The following is a 21,462-nucleotide window of genomic DNA, read 5'->3' as shown; positions in this document are numbered from 1 at the left end:
ACGCAACATGCAAGATACCGGCTGAATAAGTGTCCAAATGTTCATGTCATTCTGGCCAATACTCCACTTCTGTTATAACATTTCAGTCTGGAATATGGAATATCTTTCAATAATCTTGATGACTAAAAGGCTAAAAGTAATCTCATGTGTAAGAAATGACTGTTCTACATTGAAGTAAAAATGTAAATAATTAACTTGTTGGGTTTTGATTTTTTTTAGCTTCAAGAGTGCATTTTTGTTTGTATGACCCTCAACACAGGCTTTGAGAATCCCGTGCCACTTACTGATACATATGCTTAAATTAACACACTCATATTGCAAAATGAATTTAGGCCCTCACTGTAATACTTCAGAAGTTGAATTTGAAGTTCAGCATTAATACATTTGTCATTTTTTGTCTTAGATTTACCTTTGTGTGTTATTGCAATATAAAACTACATAATTGAGAATCGATTCTAGATTCTGGAATCGAGAATCGTTGGAATCGAGAATCGATTCTGGAATCGGATCGTGACCCCAGGAATCGGAATCGGATCGTGGCTTAGCCGGATCGGAGCACCCCTACCCATTAATATTTTTGTTTATAGCATTTTATTTATTTATCGCAGGTCATATCGTCATCGCAATATTGAACAGTGTTATCGCACATCGCAGCTTTTCCTCATATCGTGCAGCCCTAGTGTGTGTGTGTGTGTGTGTGTGTGTGTGTGTGTGTGTGGGGGGGGGGGGGGGGGTATGTGTAGTGCACCACAGGGGACGGCCTTGTGTGTTTTTCCTCCCTGTGTTTTTTTTATCTGTGTAGGGCACAATCATATTTGAACAGCTGCACTCGAAAATAAAACACTCAATGGTCTTCTCCAGAGAGAAACTGGGTCTCTCTCTCTGTTGTTGAGTGCATTAGATTAGTTTATCCCCAGTATGAACTGTAACCACTGGCAATGCCATCAGCCTTTAGTATCAATCAACCAAGCCATCCCCTATTATAATTGTTTGTTTTTATTGTTGTTAATGTTATTGTTATTGTATTATTATCCAGGGTGAATAATTGTCAACTGATAACTTGCATCACTGCCATGGCGTGGATTCAGGCTTAGTCAAAATTTGGTTTAGGGTGAATCCTAACTCCCGCCCTCCCATTTGGAGTGATTGGAGAAGTGTTTGCGGGTCTCAGAGTCGTAACGTCTCAGTCAAAGTCACGTTTCCTATGTAGTGATTGGATAGCCTTATAGTATTATCATTCTCATGTGTCTGATACAGTACCTTTAACAGTGAATAATGGACATCTGTAAAGTCACTCCACTTTATCCTTTAGTTGGGTTGAGCTTACTTTAGTTGAGTTTTACAAATAGAGCTATTTAAAGACAGCATCAGCTACATGCACTGTAATGCAAGCCACAGTGTCAAGCCTTCATACTGTACACAATCTATTATTCATGATCCAAAAGCCCTGTTGCAGGTAGGCAGGCAGGCAGTGCACACAGGCAGGCAGTGCACACAGGCAGTGCACACAGTGCAGTGTTTCCCATACATAAAGGAATTGATGGCGCACCGCCACAAAAGTATTTTGACCGCCACAATAAGAAAAAGAAAAAAAAAAGAATTACAGTGCACCTGAACGCAACATGCAACTTACCCGCTGAATAAGTGTCCAAATGTTCATGTAATTCTGGCCAATACTTCTGTTATAGCATTTCAGTCTGGAATATGGAATATCTTTCAATAATCTATGATTTAGCTGCTAAATTGTCAAATACCGCCATCTGCTCGCTACCCAGGTACTTATGTATGTACTTAACCTAACTAACTTAACCTAACTAACTATCCGGCGTGCACAACATTGTCAGCCTAAACTCCGGCTGACACCCCAAAAACCTACAATCCGCTACAGAAAAATGTATATTGTTTGCTTATTAACTGGCCCCTCGCCTTCTATCATTTCACGAAAGTGGCCCCCGGGGAAAGCAAGTTGAGTATCCCTGACCTATAGGGAGAAATTTAGTTTGTCATTGTAAACCCACAGCACAGTACCGTAATTATGACATGTTCTTCATAGATCTAGCCTTTTAATTTTGCTCTTAAGCTTTCTCAAAGTACACCAAATTCATGCATTTTACTTTAAAATGTTTAAAAAAAAATCTCGCAGGGGGGCATGCCCCCGCTCCCCCCTAAGGGGTCTGCGGTCCCCCACCACAAATACTCACAATCCTGTGGGAAACACTGGTATGTGTGTCATCCAGGTGTCCTGGATGACACACATCCTTTGATAAAGGTCGGTGACCGAAACGTCACAGAATAAATAATCTTATTTGCAAGTTTGGACGGCGTGCTTGACTCCATTTTTACAATTGATGGACAATTCTGTTCTTGTCCGACGCACCTGCCCGAAACAGAGATGTGCGGAGCTCTCCTTCTAACACTTACATGATGCCATACTTTTCTTAGCACAGCAGTGTGCACATGAAATTAGAAATGCATGTGTGTGTGTGTGTGTGTGTGTGTGTGTGCGTGCGTCTTCCATGTCCCGCATTGTGTGTGTGTGTGTGTGTGTGTGTGTGCGTGCGTGCATCTTCCATGACCCGCATTGTGTGTGTGTGTGTGTGTGTGTGTGTGTGTGTGTGTGTGTGTGTGTGTGTGTGTGTGTCTGTGTGTGTGTCTGCGTGCGTGCGTGCGTCTTTCATGACCCGCATTGTGTGTGTGTGTGTGTGTGTGTGTGTGTGTGTGTGTGTGTGTGTGTGTGTGTGTAATTTAGGTCTATGAGTCAGTGAAATGACACATCACTGTACTGTAGGCAGTATGTGCTGTCTCATGGGTGCTCTGAGCCAGCACAGTGAGTTCTACCTCAGTGTTTACCACTGGAGGCCCTTTGTGCATCTCTGTCATAAGGTGGTGTGTGTGTATACGTTTTCCCTTTGGCCACATGAGAGGCTTCTTCTAGCATGCAAACATGCCATACAGAGACTCAATGGCATGACAGATCTTTGACAGAAGAAATCAAATGGAAATCTTTGTCGAGGGGAAAGTTTTTAAACTTTCAATAAGCATGATGGTTGACTCCCTCAATTATTCCCTTTCCAAGTGTCCGTCGAGAGCTGGCTCCACCCGGCCCAAACTGATCAGAACCAATGGAAGACATGTGAGTCAGCCTTTCACTCCACACACTGACTGCCCTGTAGACTGGCACTGGATCAAGAGGAAAGAATGCATGTGGACTGACATTGTGTGTGTGTGTGTGTGTGTGTGTGTGTGTGTGTGTGTGTGTGTGTGCGTGCGTGTGTGTGTGCGTGCGTTCGTGTGTGCGTGCGTGCGTGCGTGTGCGTGCACTCTGTGGTTCCAAATCAAATTCAGCTACATTCTACAGATTCTCCAACCACAATACAGTATGACAAGGAAATGCCCCCGAAAACCACACGAGGTTGTATCTTGTTACATCAAGGCTAACTAGCCATGTTAAGCAAATCCCGTGTGATTGTAAGCCAACAGTTGGCATGGGAATAGACTGTCAGTACCATTTGCTGTTGTCACTACAGTACCTCTTTCTTGTTTGACTTAAAAATCAAGTTTACATGGTGGTGATGTACTGTATGTGCTGAGCCAGTTGTAGAATTTAAAAAGAAAGTCAGTAATCAAAGTGATAGAGTTTTTCTAGTGTTCCTGTGCCAGCAGCTGTGTGTTACTGTAACACAGATGCAGTGTAACTGTGCTACAGTCTCCCAGCCCTTCTGTTTCCCCCCTGGCAGCCATGACATAACCACCCAGGAAGTGTGGCTTTGCATGGCTGCTACGGTAACAGGAGTAGAGGAGGACAGAGGAAACATGAGCCGTGTGGCAGAGCGGAGCAGGAGCGGCGGCCTGTTGCCTGAAATAGCGTAACCTTTCTCGGATGTCCGAGCCATACTGCGGGGGCTCCCGCTGCAGGCACGTCCCCACAAGCCGGTCCCCTCTACAGCCTCCATCTTCCCCCGAGCATCCTTCCGAGCCAGCCTCTTGTGAGGCAGCTAGGAGAAGCTAAACCTCATCTCGACAGAAGTGGCAACATTATGGTGTCCACTATTTAAAGCAGCTTTGTGCGGATTATTATTATTATTTTGTTTTAATTTCTGAGGAAGAGAGACCCAGAATAAGCCTACATAAGATTTCCTGTCTCTACCTGCAAATGCTTTTGTTGATTTCCTCGTCTCTGTTTTTATTTCTTTATTCTTTCTTTCTTTTGTAATATGTGCAAATAAATAAATAAAGGAGCACCCAGTGAGTCCGTTTTTACTTCCTGGATTTTTTTTTCTTTTTCTTTTTTTAAAAATCAGAAACCAAATAAAACCCAACTAACCCAAACCCACCTCATCTCGTTCCACTGCTGGGCCAATGAAACCTACCCACTGACCAGCCGCCTAGGCCATCTGCTCAACACACACACACGCACGCACACACACACACACACACATACACACACACACACACGCGCGCGCACACACACACACACACACACACACACACACACACACACACACACACACACACACACACACACACACACACACACACACACACACACACACAGGTATTTCAAGACCCTTCTTTCCTGTGGCAGACAAGCAGGAGCTTGCACCATCTGTAGCTGATTGTAGTACCCGTAGTCCCATCTGAAGAGGGAGATTTACCTAGGAGGACCTACAGTATATTCTTTGCAATGAAGGTAATTCATGTTGGCAACTAGGCCATTTGAAGTACCGGTAGTATGGGAAATGCTAGTCTTAGCCTTAGCCCTTGTTCACACAGGATGCCAAATGTAAGTAGAACTGAAGCTTTAGGCAGGCACAAGCTGAACTGACGCCTAACCGTTCACACAAGAAGCCTTCTCTTTTCCTCTCAGTGCCTCCTCGGCGTGCCTTGAACCCGCCCACAACTCCCATTGACTTCATGCCTGGCAGCTTCAAGCTTCACGCGTCACGCTTGGAAAATAGGACTGGCCGTCGTCGCCATCCTGGACTAGTGTAATATATATATAATATATTATAAGGTAAAACAAGTAAATAGCACAGTGAACTCTCACGAATAAAGTGGGAAAATACTGCTCTCTAGCAATTATAGACATTAAACTGTGTCAGTCTTGGCCGGGTCTCTCTTGTAAAAGTCAAGATACCTTTGTTAAACGAGGACTCGGGCAACAATATTTTTGACCAAATACCTCAATATCGATACTGTGTCAATATTGTAAAGATCATGGTGCTTTCACAGAATATTGACACAATGAGATTTTTTGATAAGGAATCTGAAGACTAAGTGGGTGAGGGCAAATAATAGAACAGCTGTAACAGAGTAACCTTGCAAAAGCCAGCTGGATTATTTGCGAGATCTTGAGTTCAGATCACGTGACGGAAACAAAAGCCTCCATCTGACAGCGTCAGGTCAATAACCGTGTGGTAAGTTCAGAAGATCACATCACTTTACTGTAATGCAGCCTTTCAAACCAGGAAAAGACAAATCTTATTACCATATCACCATATCCAAAATCTAAGACGATATAGTCTCATATCACAATATCGATATACTGGCAAGTAACATCTGTGACAGTCGCATTGCTACGTCATGTTATTTAGGAGTTATCCAGGGTGAATAATCGTCAGCTGATAAGCTTTCATCGCTGCAATGGCATGGATTCAGGCTTAGTCATTGGTTCAGAGTGAATCCTAACTCCCGCCTCCCATTTGAAGTCAAGTGTTCACAGGTCTCGTGGAATGTCAGTCAAAGTCACGTTTCCCATGTAGTGTTTGGATAAGCTCAGAGCGAATAGGAATAGAGTTTGGGACTGTGGTTAGCGGCGATTGGATGAGGGCGGTCTGAGAAGCAGACGTTCGTCCTATCCTATGCCTGAGCACCTGGAAATCCCCGGGTGTTCAGTGTTTTGGACAGACGCCGTTATTTATCTGATGTTTCTTGAGAGCAAGGACTGTTTGTTTGTTTGCATCGTTGAATATAAAGTATAAAGGACCTGTCCTGTCTTTTGTTTTCGTCCCAGAGAGTTGGCCAACAGCCCAGAAAGTGGACAGTGGGCCGTCCAGGTAAAGAACGCCTTCACTACCAACAGTCACTGAATGCTGATCTCCAGTCCCAAACTGATGCACAATGTATGAGTTGATGGTTGGCGAGCGTGAGAGATGTGTGATGAAGCCACAACGTGCCAAGTCAAGGATCAAGTAGAGACACATTCAAACGCCACCGTAACACATCAATATATTCATTTGCCCAGTCCTATTCTAAACCCGACTACCGGTAATCTGAATAAATAAGCGGTTTAATGACATTCTTTCCCCAAATTGTTTGGAAAATCCAAATTTTGTTTGACAGATAAGTTGTGTGTTAATAATAACATCAATTAATTTTGCTCTGCTGCATATTAACATGTGAGAAAAGAATAAGCTGCTATTGCCTCTCTGCACGGTGCAGGAGAGATGCAGGATCAACACATGAGGGGAGACGGCTTCTTCTGTAGCATCACTGAGAACATCAAACTTATAAGATGCTAAGACTCAATGGCTGGGAATTGTCATACGGCTGACCCCCGTTGTTGTCTGGGGAGTGCTAAAGTCTGTTTGTGCAAGTGTCTGTGTGTGTGTGTGTGTGTGTGTGTGTGTGTGTGTGTGTGTGTGCATGTGTGTGTGTGTGTGTGGGCCCCTAGCCATATGTGCCCTGTGCTGATTTATAGCGCTAGGGGCCAGTGCACACAAACAAGGCCATGCCTTCATCTGCTGCACACATTTGAAGCGAGCAGGCAGCCAGACTCTCTCTGTCTCTCCTCCTTAGAAACAGCATCATGATATACCAGAGCGTCTGATCGCACCATTACCCTTTCATGTGGAGAGAGAGTGTGCCTGCATGTGTGTGTATGTGTGACTTTGGATGTGTGGGTGTGGGTGCCCCTACAGTACGCTCCTCTCCATACACCAATAACCTTATGTGACTCTATGGTGCTACCACTGTACATCAGATACACTGTATCAATGTGCTATCACAGCACATGAGAACACTGCAGATACAAAGTTCCCTCCTTTATGAACACCTATTATATATGCCTATTATATCATATGTAGAGTGCAATGTCATACGAATTTACTTCGATACAATGTTTACACTTCTCTTCTAGATCAAAAAGGTTTCTGAACTTTACGATGGCTCACCCCACTCAATAAAGATGTCTGCCACTGATTTGATTGACTCATTGTATTTATGACTAAGCAGCACATGTGCTACCTGGCCAGGTGGTGACTGCATTGATAACTGATCTCCCCACACAGCCTGCTGTTTTCAGCTTGAAGCTTCAACAGAGACACTGATCTCCACCACACAGCCTGCTGTTTTCAGCTTGAAGCTTCAACAGAGACACTGATCTCCCCACACAGCCTGCTGTTTTCAGCTTGAAGCTTCAACAGAGACACTGATCTCCACCACACAGCCTGCTGTTTTCAGCTTGAAGCTTCAACAGAGACACTGATCTCCCCACACAGCCTGCTGTTTTCAGCTTGAAGCTTCAACAGAGACACTGATCTCCACCACACAGCCTGCTGTTTTCAGCTTGAAGCTTCAACAGAAACACTGATCTCCCCACACAGCCTGCTGTTTTCAGCTTGAAGCTTCAACAGAGACACTGATCTCCACCACACAGCCTGCTGTTTTCAGCTTGAAGCTTCAACAGAGACACTGATCTCCCCACACAGCCTGCTGTTTTCAGCTTGAAGCTTCAACAGAAACACTCATCTCCCCACACAGCCTGCTGTTTTCAGCTTGAAGCTTCAACAGAAACACTGATCTCCCCACACAGCCTGCTGTTTTCAGCTTGAAGCTTCAACAGAAACACTGATCTCCCCACACAGCCTGCTGTTTTCAGCTTGAAGCTTCAACAGAAACACTCATCTCCCCACACAGCCTGCTGTTTTCAGCTTGAAGCTTCAACAGAAACACTGATCTCCACCACACAGCCTGCTGTTTTCAGCTTGAAGCTTCAACAGAAACACTGCTCTCCACCACACAGCCTGCTGTTTTCAGCTTGAAGCTTCAAAGGTCTCTAGACGTCATCCATCATGCAGAATTTCCACTTATTGCATTAACAAATGTAGGCAATTCCTTCTTAAAAAAATATCAAGGAAGTAGACCAGTAGTGGATTGACAGACAGGAAACCTTTTAAACAATTCCTCTCCTAGGGAGTCTGAGTCATAAATTGGATGACAGAACTGTGAGGTGGGGCTGGATTTAGTCAAAGTATTGTTATAAGTATACTTCCTCATCATGATCTGCTAATTACCTGAATATAGGTGTGTGACCAGGCTTGGGTTTGTTCCAGGTGAAGTGGGAGGGCACTGCGAGGAACTGTTCCCCAGGCGCGTCCTTCTTCAGGCCGTGCATGGTCTCATCTGACGGAGAGTCTAGGTGAGGGGACATATTCCCCTGGTCGTCTAAGCCCAGCTCACCTTTCCCAGTCTGCATCGCTGTTCTGTCCTGAGAGGTCTTCCTGGTCTTGGAGGGGATGTCTGCCTCAGAGGGGCAGCACTGGAAGGGCGACATGCCCACGGAGGGGCTGCCAATCCAGGTGTCCTCTGTCACACTGCCCCTAGGCGAGGGCCCCGGGGTGGGGGTGGGTGAGTGGTGGGGAGACACCGTGCCCTGGAGGCAGATGTCGGCGCTGGAGTGGCGCCTCTTGCCGCAGGGCGAGGTGGGGCGCGAGGAGGGCCGCGAGGGCGACCGCGGGCTCAGCCAATTCTCATCGGTGACACTGGTGCGTGGCGAGTGGCAGGGAGACTGCCGGGGTGACAGGGTGATGGAGTGCGAGTGGACGAAGGCAGGGTGGTGGTGCTGCCAGGGAGCCTGCTCCTCCAAGACCCCTGTTTGAGGGGAGGCACAGCCTGGGGAAGTGAGCGGGGAGCCCAGCGTGAAGCGGGCAGCCGCCTCGTTTAGCTCAGAGTCCACGTCGTCGTAGACGTGTGAGAACGATTCGCAGGACGAAGCGTCGGAGAACCAGCTCCTGGAGGAGAGGCTGCTGCACGGGCTCGGGCTGAGCGAGGAGTCCCGGTACGAGTGGTCCAGGGGCAAGTACAGGTGGTCCCTGGACAGCGGCCGCTCCCCGTGGTAGTCCCCTTCGCGGCCGTTCGCCCTCAGATCCTGCTCGTTGGCGTCCATCTCCTGCTGGCAGCTGGGTGAGATAGAGGTGATCTGGATGCTGGGGCACTCAAAGGCCTTAGGTGCCCCCATGTGGACAGGGGGCAGGAGGGGGGAGCTGCTGTACTTGGAGTCATGTGCTTCATAGCTCTGGGGTCCAGAGGTCAGCTTGTGTGGCTGAAGGCGTGGAGACGTGTTGATGACCTGGGAGTGGGACTGCATGCCATGATGACGGGGCAGGCCCACAGGCTGGTGGTGGTTGGTAAGCATTGACTGGGGCTGGCCCACATTCAGGATGTAGAATGACGTGTTGTCATCGGGCTCCAGATCTAGGCAGAGCAAGAACAAGAAAAGGAGAAGATTAAGTCCGTTATTCAGACCATATTGTCAGCCATCATCACTGATTTTCTCTGTGATCATTACCTTTGTGAATGCTAGAAAAAGTACAATACAAATGTCTGTGACAAACTTGTTTTGCTTATAGCACTTTTCTACTACTTTTATAGCAATTCTACTCGATTGACTTAACAGCGAAGACAGGAAAGGGTGTAGACCAGTTAGACGTAAGAGAGCCATCACAGATTTCAACCAGCACAGTCATAAATGGACTTGTGCTTTTACATATTAAGCAAATACGCAGAATGAGTCATCAGGGTGCTTTTCAGATGACAAGAATCATCACATTTCCGCAAAACGGTGTTTCTTCCAATACACAATATAATGTATTGGTGACCACTGCAAGTGTTAAAGTGACTGCATTGCAATAAATAAATAAATAAATAAATAAATAAATAAATAAATAAATAAATAAATAAATAAATAAATAAATAAATAAATAAATAAATAAATAAATACAAATTGAGAAATACACCTTGTTAATAAATAAATAAATAAATAAATAAATAAATAAATAAATACAGCCGCTGTACTCAGAACCAATTCTTCACATCACATAGTTCTCTCTCAGTTCCTTTTCTTGCTGAAAACAGCCTTCATGTATAAACAAAATAATAATAAACAAATATATACACACACAGCGAAGGAAAAATCCAGTCTTAAATAGTCTCATACTGTTACATAATCATCATTAATCTGTGATGTTCAGTGCATTCCAAGAGTCATTTTGTGATGAAGTGAAGCCTCATCCACTTCAACTTCAAGTTAGTGATTTCAATTCCTACGTTTCCCAGAATCACTGTTCGAGTCAAAGAAATAGTCAACATGCCTTGTGTGGTGGTTACATTGCATTATGGACTATTGAGGCTACTCTCAGTGTAGAAATTGTCATTTCTGCTGTTCTACAATGGATTCCTGCCTGTATGATTGTTGAAAGTCAGTGGAGAGACAGGAGGATGACTTTTGAACATTAGTGCCTTTATAAGACAGGTCATGGTGGAGAGACAGGAGGATGACTTTTGAAGATTAGTGCCTTTATAAGACAGGTCATGGTGGAGAGACAGGAGGATGACTTTTGAAGATTAGTGCCTTTATAAGACAGGTCATGGTGGAGAGACAGGAGGATGACTTTTGAACATTAGTGCCTTTGAAGACAGGTCATGGTGGAGAGACAGGAGGATGACTTTTGAACATTAGTGCCTTTGAAGACAGGTCATGGTGGAGAGACAGGAGGATGACTTTTGAACATTAGTGCCTTTGAAGACAGGTCATGGTGGAGAGACAGGAGGATGACTTTTGAAGATTAGTGCCTTTATAAGACAGGTCATGGTGGAGAGACAGGAGGATGACTTTTGAACATTAGTGCCTTTGAAGACAGGTCATGGTGGAGAGACAGGAGGATGACTTTTGAACATTAGTGCCTTTGAAGACAGGTCATGGTGGAGAGACAGGAGGATGACTTTTGAACATTAGTGCCTTTATAAGACAGGTCATGGTGGAGAGACAGGAGGATGACTTTTGAACATTAGTGCCTTTGAAGACAGGTCATGGTGGAGAGACAGGAGGATGACTTTTGAACATTAGTGCCTTTGAAGACAGGTCATGGTGGAGAGACAGGAGGATGACTTTTGAACATTAGTGCCTTTATAAGACAGGTCATGGTGGAGAGACAGGAGGATGACTTTTGAAGATTAGTGCCTTTATAAGACAGGTCATGGTGGAGAGACAGGAGGATGACTTTTGAACATTAGTGCCTTTGAAGACAGGTCATGGTGGAGAGACAGGAGGATGACTTTTGAACATTAGTGCCTTTATAAGACAGGTCATGGTGGAGAGTCATGGTGGAGAGTCATGGTGGAGAGTCAGGAGGATGATTGCCACAAGGGTCCCAGGTCAGATTGTACCATTTAAAGTCTGCTTCTTCAAATCAAGTCAAACATATAAGCCTACAATCCTGACTGTGTACTGTAACTTCATTGATCAAGCATAGCACATTATGCTTACACTGCCAGTGTTTGATCCACACACATCCGCTCATACACTGTAGGAGTGTGAGATGCTTCAAGCGTCTGGCATATTCTTTGCGCACGCGCTGGAGGCGGGGCTCCGAGGAGGGTGCGCAAACAGAACATAGTCAGTGCGCAGCTCGCTCCTCCCACCCCCCTCCTCCTGTGGAAGCTCCAGGGGAAAATGGCGGCGATTAGTGCCAGGCAGTCTGAATGAAATTGAATGTAACGTTCCCAATTCTATGTATTAAATTCTAAAAAACGACCCTCAACATTTGGGAAGGCTAAGCCACACAACTAGTTCGTTATAATCGAACGTCATGCTTCGAGGGCGACTTTACGACGATGAGGACGGTGAGGACTCAATCACAGCAGATATCCGCTGATAGCCTACCACGGAGATCTCACAGGCACAAGCAGCAAAACCCGACGCGCTGATAGAAAAATCTCCATGGACGCGCCGCGCCGCGCTCAGGCCTCGCCCCCCGACACGCCCCGTGCGATGACGTCAAAATCGCCGCGCGCCCTATGCGCTTGGCTGGCCGCCAAGACTATGCCAAAGGCTTTACACAGAGGCAGCCACCACATAGAAAATACATGCATTATTCAAAAGGCCTAAGATGGGATTGAATCCCTGCAGTATTGAGTATTTCCAAAATGAACAAGCTGTTGTTCAAAACAGAACATCATATTGTTTGTATAGTTTGGCCTCTTGCATCCAAGGTTAGTGAACAGTCATAGAGAAAGAGTGAGAAAAGCCCCTGGCTGTTGTTCATTCATTTTATTGGTACCTTTATTGGTTATTGGTGCTATTCAGTTTGGCTGGCCTGCTTCCCGGGAGGATCGCCCTCCTCTCCTCTCAAACAACAAGATGGTTATGGCATCACTGATACATACTGCCATCCCACATCGATTTATTAAGAAAGGCAGGAGTGTGTGTGTGTGTGTGTGTGTGTGTGTGTGTGTGTGTGTGTGTGTGTGTGTGTGTGTGTGTGTGTGTGTGTGTGTGTGTGTGTGTTGTGTGTTTGTATGCTTGCATTGTGTGCAATGCATGCTGCTGGTGGATGTGCAGCTTGTGTGTGTGTGTGTGTGTGTGTGTGTGTGTGTGTGTGTGCGTGCGTGCGTGCGTGCGTGTGTGCCTGTCTGTCTGTCTGTCTGTGTGTGTGTGTGTGTGTGTGTGTGTGTGTGTGTGTGTGTGTGTGTGTGTGTGTGTGTGTGTGTGTGTGTGTGTGTGTGTGCGTGCGCGTGCGCACGTGTGTGTGTGTGTCTGTCAGTGTTGCTGGGTAGCAGGCGGTCATACAGGCATTGTTCCAAGAGGGATAACCGATGAACAGTGCTACTCAGGAAACAAATTCACACAACGGTGCGTGCTCTCGCCTGTCATCACAGCTAGCCAAGGCAGGCTATTTATACCAAAGGTCAGGCAGTATGCACACACACACACACACACACACACACACACACACACACACACACACACACACGCACACGCACACACACACACACACACACACACACACACACACACACACACACACACACACACTAAATAGACAGGAGGCCATTGTCCACACTGGCACCACTCTATTAGAGGTTATTGATAAACTCCACTGACTGCGCTCTGTTGCACCTATTGGAAGCACACGCGCGCACGCGGACGACTGTTATGAAGCGCTGTGTTGATGTTTATGTGGAGACCATTGTAAGTTGCCTGTACAAAAAAGTTTAATGTGAAAACCCACATGTGAATTTAAAGTATTATGTGCATTTTTGAGGACACATGGAGGACACATGTTTTTTTACAAATGATGTGGTATTCTGACATCATGTCACAGTTTTGTGACTAAAGTGTTTTTACATTACAATATGCCAATATTTGTTTCATTGTTTCAATATGTTTTCTATTTGTTTGTGGGATTTCAATGCATTTAAGAAAATCATTATGAAGGGGCATCTGGGTAGTGTAGTGCTAAGAGCACTCGCCTACAGTACCACCGCGGAGACGCCAGTTGAATTCCCGGTAGCAGTGCTTCCGGCTTGGTCAGACGTCCTACTCCCTACAGACGCAATTGCCACAATTCTGCCGGTGGGAAGCCGGTGGGGTATGTGTCCTGGTTGCTGCACTAGCGCCTCCTCTGGTCACTCGAGGCGCCTGTTCGTGTGGGAGGGGAACTGGGGGGGGGGGGGGGGGGGGGTGATCCTCCCATACGCTACTGTACGTCGTCCTGCTGAATGATGAAACTCCTCTCTGTCAGGTGAAAAGAAGCGGTTGGCAACTGCATAATGTATCAGAGGAAACGTGCTTAGTCTATGGCTCACCCAGTTCAGTAGAGGGGCTGCCTGGAACAACGACCAGGACAGGGATTTGGCCCCAAGTACAATTGGGGAGAGAAAAAAAACGTGATGAAAAAAGAAAAGTAAATCATTGTGTCCAAAAAGCAAAATGCTTTTTAATTCATACAGAGGTTTTGAGCCAGATGTGATTGTTTTTCTATCTTGCATCCATCCTGCATGAGTACAACAGAGGCTACAAGTGATCATTAACCCATTGATACCTGATGCAGCATTTGTGTGTGTATCCCTTTAAGACCGCGAACCTCGTTAACGCGGTTCGCGGTCTTAAAGGGATACGCACACAAATGAGGGATATACACGCAAATGCTGCATCAGGTATCAATGGGTTAAATCATTAGCCTACAGCAGTAGACATCCTGCTGTGCTGTGTACCCCCTCCCCTCTACCTCCAGAGGGTACTACAGATTTTCTTCAGTACCCCCGATGTGACTGCGAGTACCCCTGGGGCTGGGGGTACACGTCACGTCACGTACCCCACTTTGGAAATAAGTGGCCTCCAGTGCAACTGAGCTAAATAATCAAATATGTATGCAAAACATCATGTATCTCAAACCACTGGGTGAGATGAAATGAAGATGAGGAATTTAAGAGGAGCAGCCTCAACTTTGAATCAACTTTGCTCCACCACTCAAATCCTATAGTGGAGGAGCAACTTTTGCCTTGTTCTGAAGGTTTCAATCGTCATCAATCTGTTATTAAAGATAGGTGTGTGTTATTACGTTATTATGTAACCCTGGTTTTTTTCATACAGAAAAGCCATGAAAAATGTGACACATTATTGACTCTCTAAAAGCAAAGGAAAACCCTGGCATGATCATGATTGTTTTTATGTACTGTATGACATGTTACTGTAGGTAACGTTAGACAACTATCTGTAGGCCATGATGCCTTCTCTGCCAGGACTCACTTGGAAAGGAGACGCTCATCTCAATGTGACTCTGTTATTAAGGCTAAGCCTGAATAATAAAATGAAGCATGCAAACACCAGCGCAGCCTCCCTCTCATGTCCTATCTGTGGGTATTCAAGCAATGATGAATCCAACGTGAATTTGATTTGAATAAAAAATTATTAGCCTAAAATGTCCTTTAGAAAATGGCAAAATGATCAGGACACCTACATACAGCCCAGTGTGTATTATTCCTAAAACACATGTATCTAGCTTGGCCAAAAGCACAGTGGAGCATGTACAGGATAAGGTTGTGAAACAACTGCGACATTACACAACACACACAACACAACACAACACAACACAACACAACACAACACAACACAACACAACACTACACTACACTACACTATGCAACACTACGCAACACAACACTTCCCCATATTCCTCAGATGCCCATCTACAGTACATCAAACTAAAAATAATTTTGTTACATTTATTAACACAATAAATAAATCTTTAGTACTAATGTTTGAGTTTGGTTGGGTCTGCCCTTCTGCGACGATGCACCTGTCGAGTTCAGGTGTGTGCAAAAGTTTTGCTCCTTCAACTTCAAATGATGTCACACAAACTCACTGACAGGCAGCTTTGTTGAATGAGAAGCTAAAGACAGTCTGAAAGGAATCTGTGAAAAGGAGAGGAGGTTTTGGGAGCCAAGTGTGTATGGGAGTCTCTGTTCTCCCTCCCCCTCCCCCCTCCTTTCCCCCTCTCTCCCTCCCTCCCACTCCCTCCCTCCCCCCTCTCCCTCCCTCCCCCTCTCTCCCTCCCTCCCCCCCTCTCTCCCTCCCCCTCTCTCCCTCCCCCTCTCTCCCTCCCCCCTCTCTCCCTCCCTCCCTCCCCCCTCTCTCCCTCCCTCTCTCCCCCTCTCTCCCTCCCTCCCACTCTCTCTCTCCCTCCCTCCCTCCCCCTCTCTCCCTCCCTCCCACTCTCTCTCTCCCTCCCTGCCCCCTCTCTCCCTCCCTCTCTCCCTCCCTCCCCCTCTCTCCCAGCAGCAGAGGCAGCAGTGGCAGACTCTTTATTTATAGCTGCTCAGCTCCACACTGGCCTTGCCTGCCTGTCACAAGATCCTCTGACGACAGCATCTGACTGACTGACAGTGAGGGAGAGAGAGAGAGACACAGAAGGACAGCGGAGAAGACAGAGAGAGAGAGAGAAAGACAGTGGAGAAGAGCGGGAGAGAGAGAGGACAGCGGAGAAGACAGAGAGAGAGAGAGGAGAGAGAGAGAAAGACAGTGGAGAAGAGCGGGAGAGAGAGAGGACAGCGGAGAAGACAGAGAGAGAGAGAGAAAGACAGTGGAGAAGAGAGGGAGAGAGAGAGGACAGCGGAGAAGACAGAGAGAGAGAGAGAAAGACAGTGGAGAAGAGAGTGAGAGAGAGAGAAAGACAGTGGAGAAGAGAGGGAGAGAGAGAAAGACAGTGGAGAAGAGAGGGAGAGAGAGAGAGAAAGAAAGTGGAGAAGACAGAGAGAGAGAGAGAGAGAGAGAGAGAGAGAGAGAGAGGAAAGACAGTGGAGAAGAGAGGGAGGGAGAGAGAAAGACAGTGGAGAAGAGAGGGAGGGAGAAAGAAAGACAGTGGAGAAGAGAGGGAGAGAGAGAGAGAGAAAGACAGTGGAGAAGACAGAGAGAGAGAGAGAGAAAGAAAGTGGAGAAGACAGAGAGAGAGAGAGAGAGAGAGAGAGAGAGAGAGAGAGAGAGAGAGAGAGAGAGAGAGAGAGAGAGAGAGAAAGACAGTGGAGAAGAGAGGGAGGGAGAGAGAAAGACAGTGGAGAAGAGAGGGAGGGAGAGAAAGACAGTGGAGAAGAGAGGGAGAGAGAGAGAAAGACAGTGGAGAAGAGAGGGAGAGAGAGAAAGACAGTGGAGAAGAGAGGGAGAGAGAGAGAGAAAGACAGTGAGAAGACAGAGAGAGAGAGAGAGAAAGAAAGTGGAGAAGACAGAGAGAGAGAGAGAGAGAGAAAGACAGTGGAGAAGAGAGGGAGGGAGAGAGAAAGACAGTGGAGAAGAGGGAGAGAGAGAAAGACAGTGGAGAAGAGAGGGAGGGAGAGAGAGAAAGACAGTGGAGAAGAGAGGGAGAGAGAGAGAGAAAGACAGTGGAGAAGAGAGGGAGAGAGAGAGAGAGAGAGAGAGAGAGAGAGAAAGACAGTGGAGAAGAGAGGGAGAGAGAGAAAGACAGTGGAGAAGAGAGGGAGAGAGAGAGAGAGACAGTGGAGAAGAGAGGGAGAAAGAGAGAGAGAGACAGTGGAGAAGAGAGGGAGAGAGAGAGAGAGACAGTGGAGAAGAGAGGGAGAGAGAGAGAGACAGTGGAGAAGAGAGGGAGAGAGAGAGAAAGACAGTGGAGAAGAGAGGGAGAGAGAGAGAGAAAGACAGTGGAGAAGACAGAGAGAGGGAGAGAGAAAGAAAGTGGAGAAGACAGAGAGAGAGAGAGAGAGAGAGAGAGAGAGAAAGACAGTGGAGAAGAGAGGGAGGGAGAGAGAAAGACAGTGGAGAAGAGGGAGAGAGAGAAAGACAGTGGAGAAGAGAGGGAGGGAGAGAGAAAGACAGTGGAGAAGAGGGAGAGAGAGAAAGACAGTGGAGAAGAGAGGGAGAGAGAGAGAGAAAGACAGTGGAGAAGAGAGGGAGAGAGAGAGAGACAGTGGAGAAGAGAGGGAGAGAGAGAGAGACAGTGGAGAAGAGAGGGAGAGAGAGAGAGAGACAGTGGAGAAGAGAGGGAGAGAGAGAGAGACAGTGGAGAAGAGAGGGAGAGAGAGAGAAAGACAGTGGAGAAGAGGGAGAGAGAGAGAGAGACAGTGGAGAAGAGAGGGAGAGAGAGAGAAAGACAGTGGAGAAGAGAGGGAGAGAGAGAGAGAGAGAGAGAGACAGTGGAGAAGAGAGGGAGAGAGAGAGAAAGACAGTGGAGAAGAGAGGGAGAGAGAGAGAGAGAGAGAGAGAGACAGTGGAGAAGAGAGGGAGAGAGAGAGAGAGAAAGACTTGGAGAGAGGGAGTGAAGAAAGCACAGTGGATCCTCTCACTAACTGATAGAGTGAATTGGTAGAGGAGAGGAAGAGATGAGATGAAGAGAGAAGGAGTGAAATAAGAGATGCAAAAAATACAAAGACAGGAAGAGGTGTGTGTGTGTGTGTGTGTGTGTGTGTGTGTGTGTGTGTGTGTGTGTGTGTGTGTGTGTGTGTGTGTGTGTGTGTGTGTGTGTGTGTGTGTGTGTGCGTGCGTGTGTGTGTGTGTGTGTGTGTGTGTGTGATGGTAGGGGGCAGTCAAGTGAAGTGAGGGTCAGTAGCCGGCAGGTTGACCCCTGAGAACACACACACACACACACTCTCACACACACACACACACACACACACACACACACACACACACACACACACACACACACACACACACACACACACACACACACACACACACACCTCTCAGTGGAGGAGCTGTGTGTGCCCTCTTTCTATAGTATAAACTATCACACGTGGCTCACCAGACCATGTTAATAGAAAACAGAACATCTTCTTTTATAGTGACATGACCTTCTGTTGCTGTTAGAGCCCGTTTAGAAAACTCAGATTGCAAAATGGTTCATGTGATGATGATGATGATGATGTATGCAGCAATGATAAAGAAATCAAGTTAAACCATTGATAATGTTAATTCTCAAGGTTAAACTGAAAGTGTAAACAATTAATTGTATTCTTCCATGAAAGATCAAACTGATTGTTTTTCTTTTTTCAACAATTTGAATTGACAATGTGGGTAATTCACATATTCAATTCATCTTACAGAAAGCCATAATATCAAGGCATAGGGACCAATTGGAATTAGTGAGAGGCGAGAGCCAGTCATAATAAGTATTCCTGTATTACAACAGAGATCCTCCTTCTTAAGAGCCTGTGTTCAGTGCATGTGCGCATCTCGTCCTCATTCAGATGCTTCTCCAAATGAGTGGGGCGGACCAGGCAGGAATGATTCCACCATCACACCATGTGTGGAGTTTGCATGTTCTCCCCGTGCCTCCCGGGGGTTTCCTTCATATAGGAACCCCCTTCACCAAAACATGCAATATCCTGGTTGCTAATGTGGTGCCTCCTCTGGTCGTTAAGGGCACCTGGTCGGAGGGAGGGGAACTGGTTGGAATAGCGTGAACCTCCCATGTGCTATGTCCTACCGGTGAAGCTTCCCCTGTCATGTGAAACGAAGCGGCTGGCTAACTGCCCATGTCTCGGAGGAAGCATGGAGCCAGTTTCGGCTCTCCCCAGATCGGCAGAGGGTGGAGTAGCAACCAGGATAATTAAATTAGCACTAATGGGGGATAAAAATGTGATAAAAAAGTCTGGGGGGGGGGGGGGAATGATTCCACCATCACAGCATCTCAGTTCACGCATCATGGTTCACGAAATAAAAGATGAAAGTTGCAGAAAGTTGGAGAGAGGCAGAAAAGACACCATAGAGCCCACAGAGTCTGAAGAGCAGCTGAAGTCTTCATCACACCAGACACTATTGTCCAGGGTAGGACAGACACTATTGTCCAGGGTAGGACAGATATGAAGTGGCAATAATGAGAAGGAGGCGTAGGCACGTGTTATTGTTGTTATTATGGTACTGCCAGAAGGAATAGTGTGTCATGGTAATCACTTTCTCACAAGGTACGCAACATTGAAGTGAAGTGAACATTGATTGATTGATTGATTGATTTATCTATAATTTATTTTTACCCATTTTTAACCAGGTTAGTCAAGGATCTCTTTTATAAGGGAGATCTTCTTCTGTGGTTAGATCCGGGCATTAGCGCAGGCAGGGAGGAGGGCTACTGCCTGCCGGCTAGTGGCTGGGTAACATCTTAGACGTAAGAGTTAACCGCCGTTGTACATTATTCATTTAATAATTAGTTTAACCGACTAGCACGTTTAAGCGTTTCAACTTAAAGGAATTGGTGATAAAAAAACATAATTGACACAAGGAATTAATAATCAGATTACAGAGAAATTTGAATGGCAGAAATGTGTTCAGAATGACGAACAGGATCCATGGTTCACCGGCCTGCGTGCGCATGGTGCAGGGAGGAGAGGAGCAGAGGAGATGCAGTCCGGCCTGCGTGCGCATGGTGCAGGGAGGAGAGGAGCAGAGGAGATGCAGTCCGGCCTGCGTGCGCATGGTGCAGGGAGGAGAGGAGCAGAGGAGATGCAGTCCGGCCTGCGTGTGCATGGTGCAGGGAGGAGAGGAGCAGAGGAGATGCAGTGCCACTGCTGACTGACTGACTGCAGGATCCGATGACAAAGGAGGTTCCGGATCCAATCAAATAGGTGCCCCGATCTGGGAAGTCCCGGATCCTGTTCCGTCAGGATCCGGCACAAATTAGGCCCTAACGTCTGGATATTGTGTTGATTTCCTGCTAACAGCTCCTTGGCAGGGTGCTGTCTGTCTCTCAGTCTCCTCAGATAACTGATTAGAAATGATCTGCCTCTGCTGGGCTGTCCTGCTGTCTCAGTGCTGCTATAACATATAACATGTTCATAAGTTCAGTCTGCACTCTCTCTGATTCTGTCTCTCTCTCTCTCTCTGCTGCATAGTGCATAAGACCCTCACCTGTACCCAATAAAGAGGAAATACCATAAAATATACCATTAACAAATCCCTCTAGTCTACCGTCTCAGGGTTTTTGTGTAAGGTCATAAGAGTTGCGGAGAGGTGTCAGACAGAGGGGACCAGGTTACCTGGCTCACAGCTTCTCTCTCTGGGCCAAGATAAGATTAGCCTGCCACCCAACACCTGTCTAGATGGGCTCTGAGGACAGGGTGAGGGGGGCACGGAGGTGGGAAAGCCCCCTGTCAGAGCCAGACACAAGGGGAGGGGAGGGGAGAGCGAAGGTGGGAAGGAAAATAGTGGTGGTTTGTAGGTGCTCACCAACTCACATCAATTCCACCCCCAAAACAATTTAAGACATTCAGCACCAGCTTTCCATACTTTACATATTCTGCAAACAAAATAAATGATTACTCAATTTATTAATTTTTTTGTAGCACTTGTAGTTCTTGTGATTTGCTACCAGCATTATTGCATTCAGATTGACTGGTGAGTGTGCGACTGGCAAAGTAACAATGCAAAGTAAATGTCTACTGTATGTGCAAGAGTGTTGTCGGCTGCACAACACTCTGCAACAACAATCAAACAGCAATGTACCGAAGTGGAATTTTGCTGAGACGATTTGCCAGGATGCTTATTAGAGATGAATGTATGAATGTACTTAACAAAGTAGTCTCCATCAAAGTAAAATAGTGCCAATATAATGTGAAGCAATATTAAGTTGTTTGAGTCTGACTCACTCAATCAAAGTCACACTGACTCAAACGACAGCCACACTGAGCTACTCCATTGTCAGCTCAGCAATGTATAGTAAGAGACGTGTTAATGTCCCATTCACATTCTTGCTATTAGCTTGGCCATATAAAAGTATTATCAGCTAATACCAAAATATTAATGTTGTCTTAATATTGCAAAACCCTTTCTCCGTACTTTGTTTCTGTTTGTTTCAGTGCCACTGGCTAATAAAGAGCTAACCAAGCTAACGTGAGCTGTATACTGTACTGACTGAAGACAAATAACCTCCAGCATCTCCTTCTAACCAGTCTAGCCTC

General features: G+C 46.3%; 1 protein-coding gene across 1 annotated transcript in view; it reads right to left on the bottom strand.

Annotated features, from left to right (window-relative positions):
• Positions 1-21,462, bottom strand: part of nfatc3a (nuclear factor of activated T cells 3a) — a 109,175-nt gene that overhangs the window by 65,497 nt on the left and 22,216 nt on the right. Inside the window, exon 2 of the mRNA XM_083651175.1 lies at positions 8,295-9,474. Within this exon, the coding sequence (XP_083507301.1) occupies positions 8,295-9,474 (1,180 nt within the window). The remainder of the gene's footprint in view (positions 1-8,294; positions 9,475-21,462) is intronic.

Source organism: Poromitra crassiceps (genome assembly GCF_964638095.1).
Source record: "Poromitra crassiceps genome assembly, chromosome: 14".
In the NCBI taxonomy this organism is placed as follows: domain Eukaryota; kingdom Metazoa; phylum Chordata; class Actinopteri; order Beryciformes; family Melamphaidae; genus Poromitra; species Poromitra crassiceps.
This window is presented reverse-complemented; position numbering and strand designations above follow the sequence as displayed.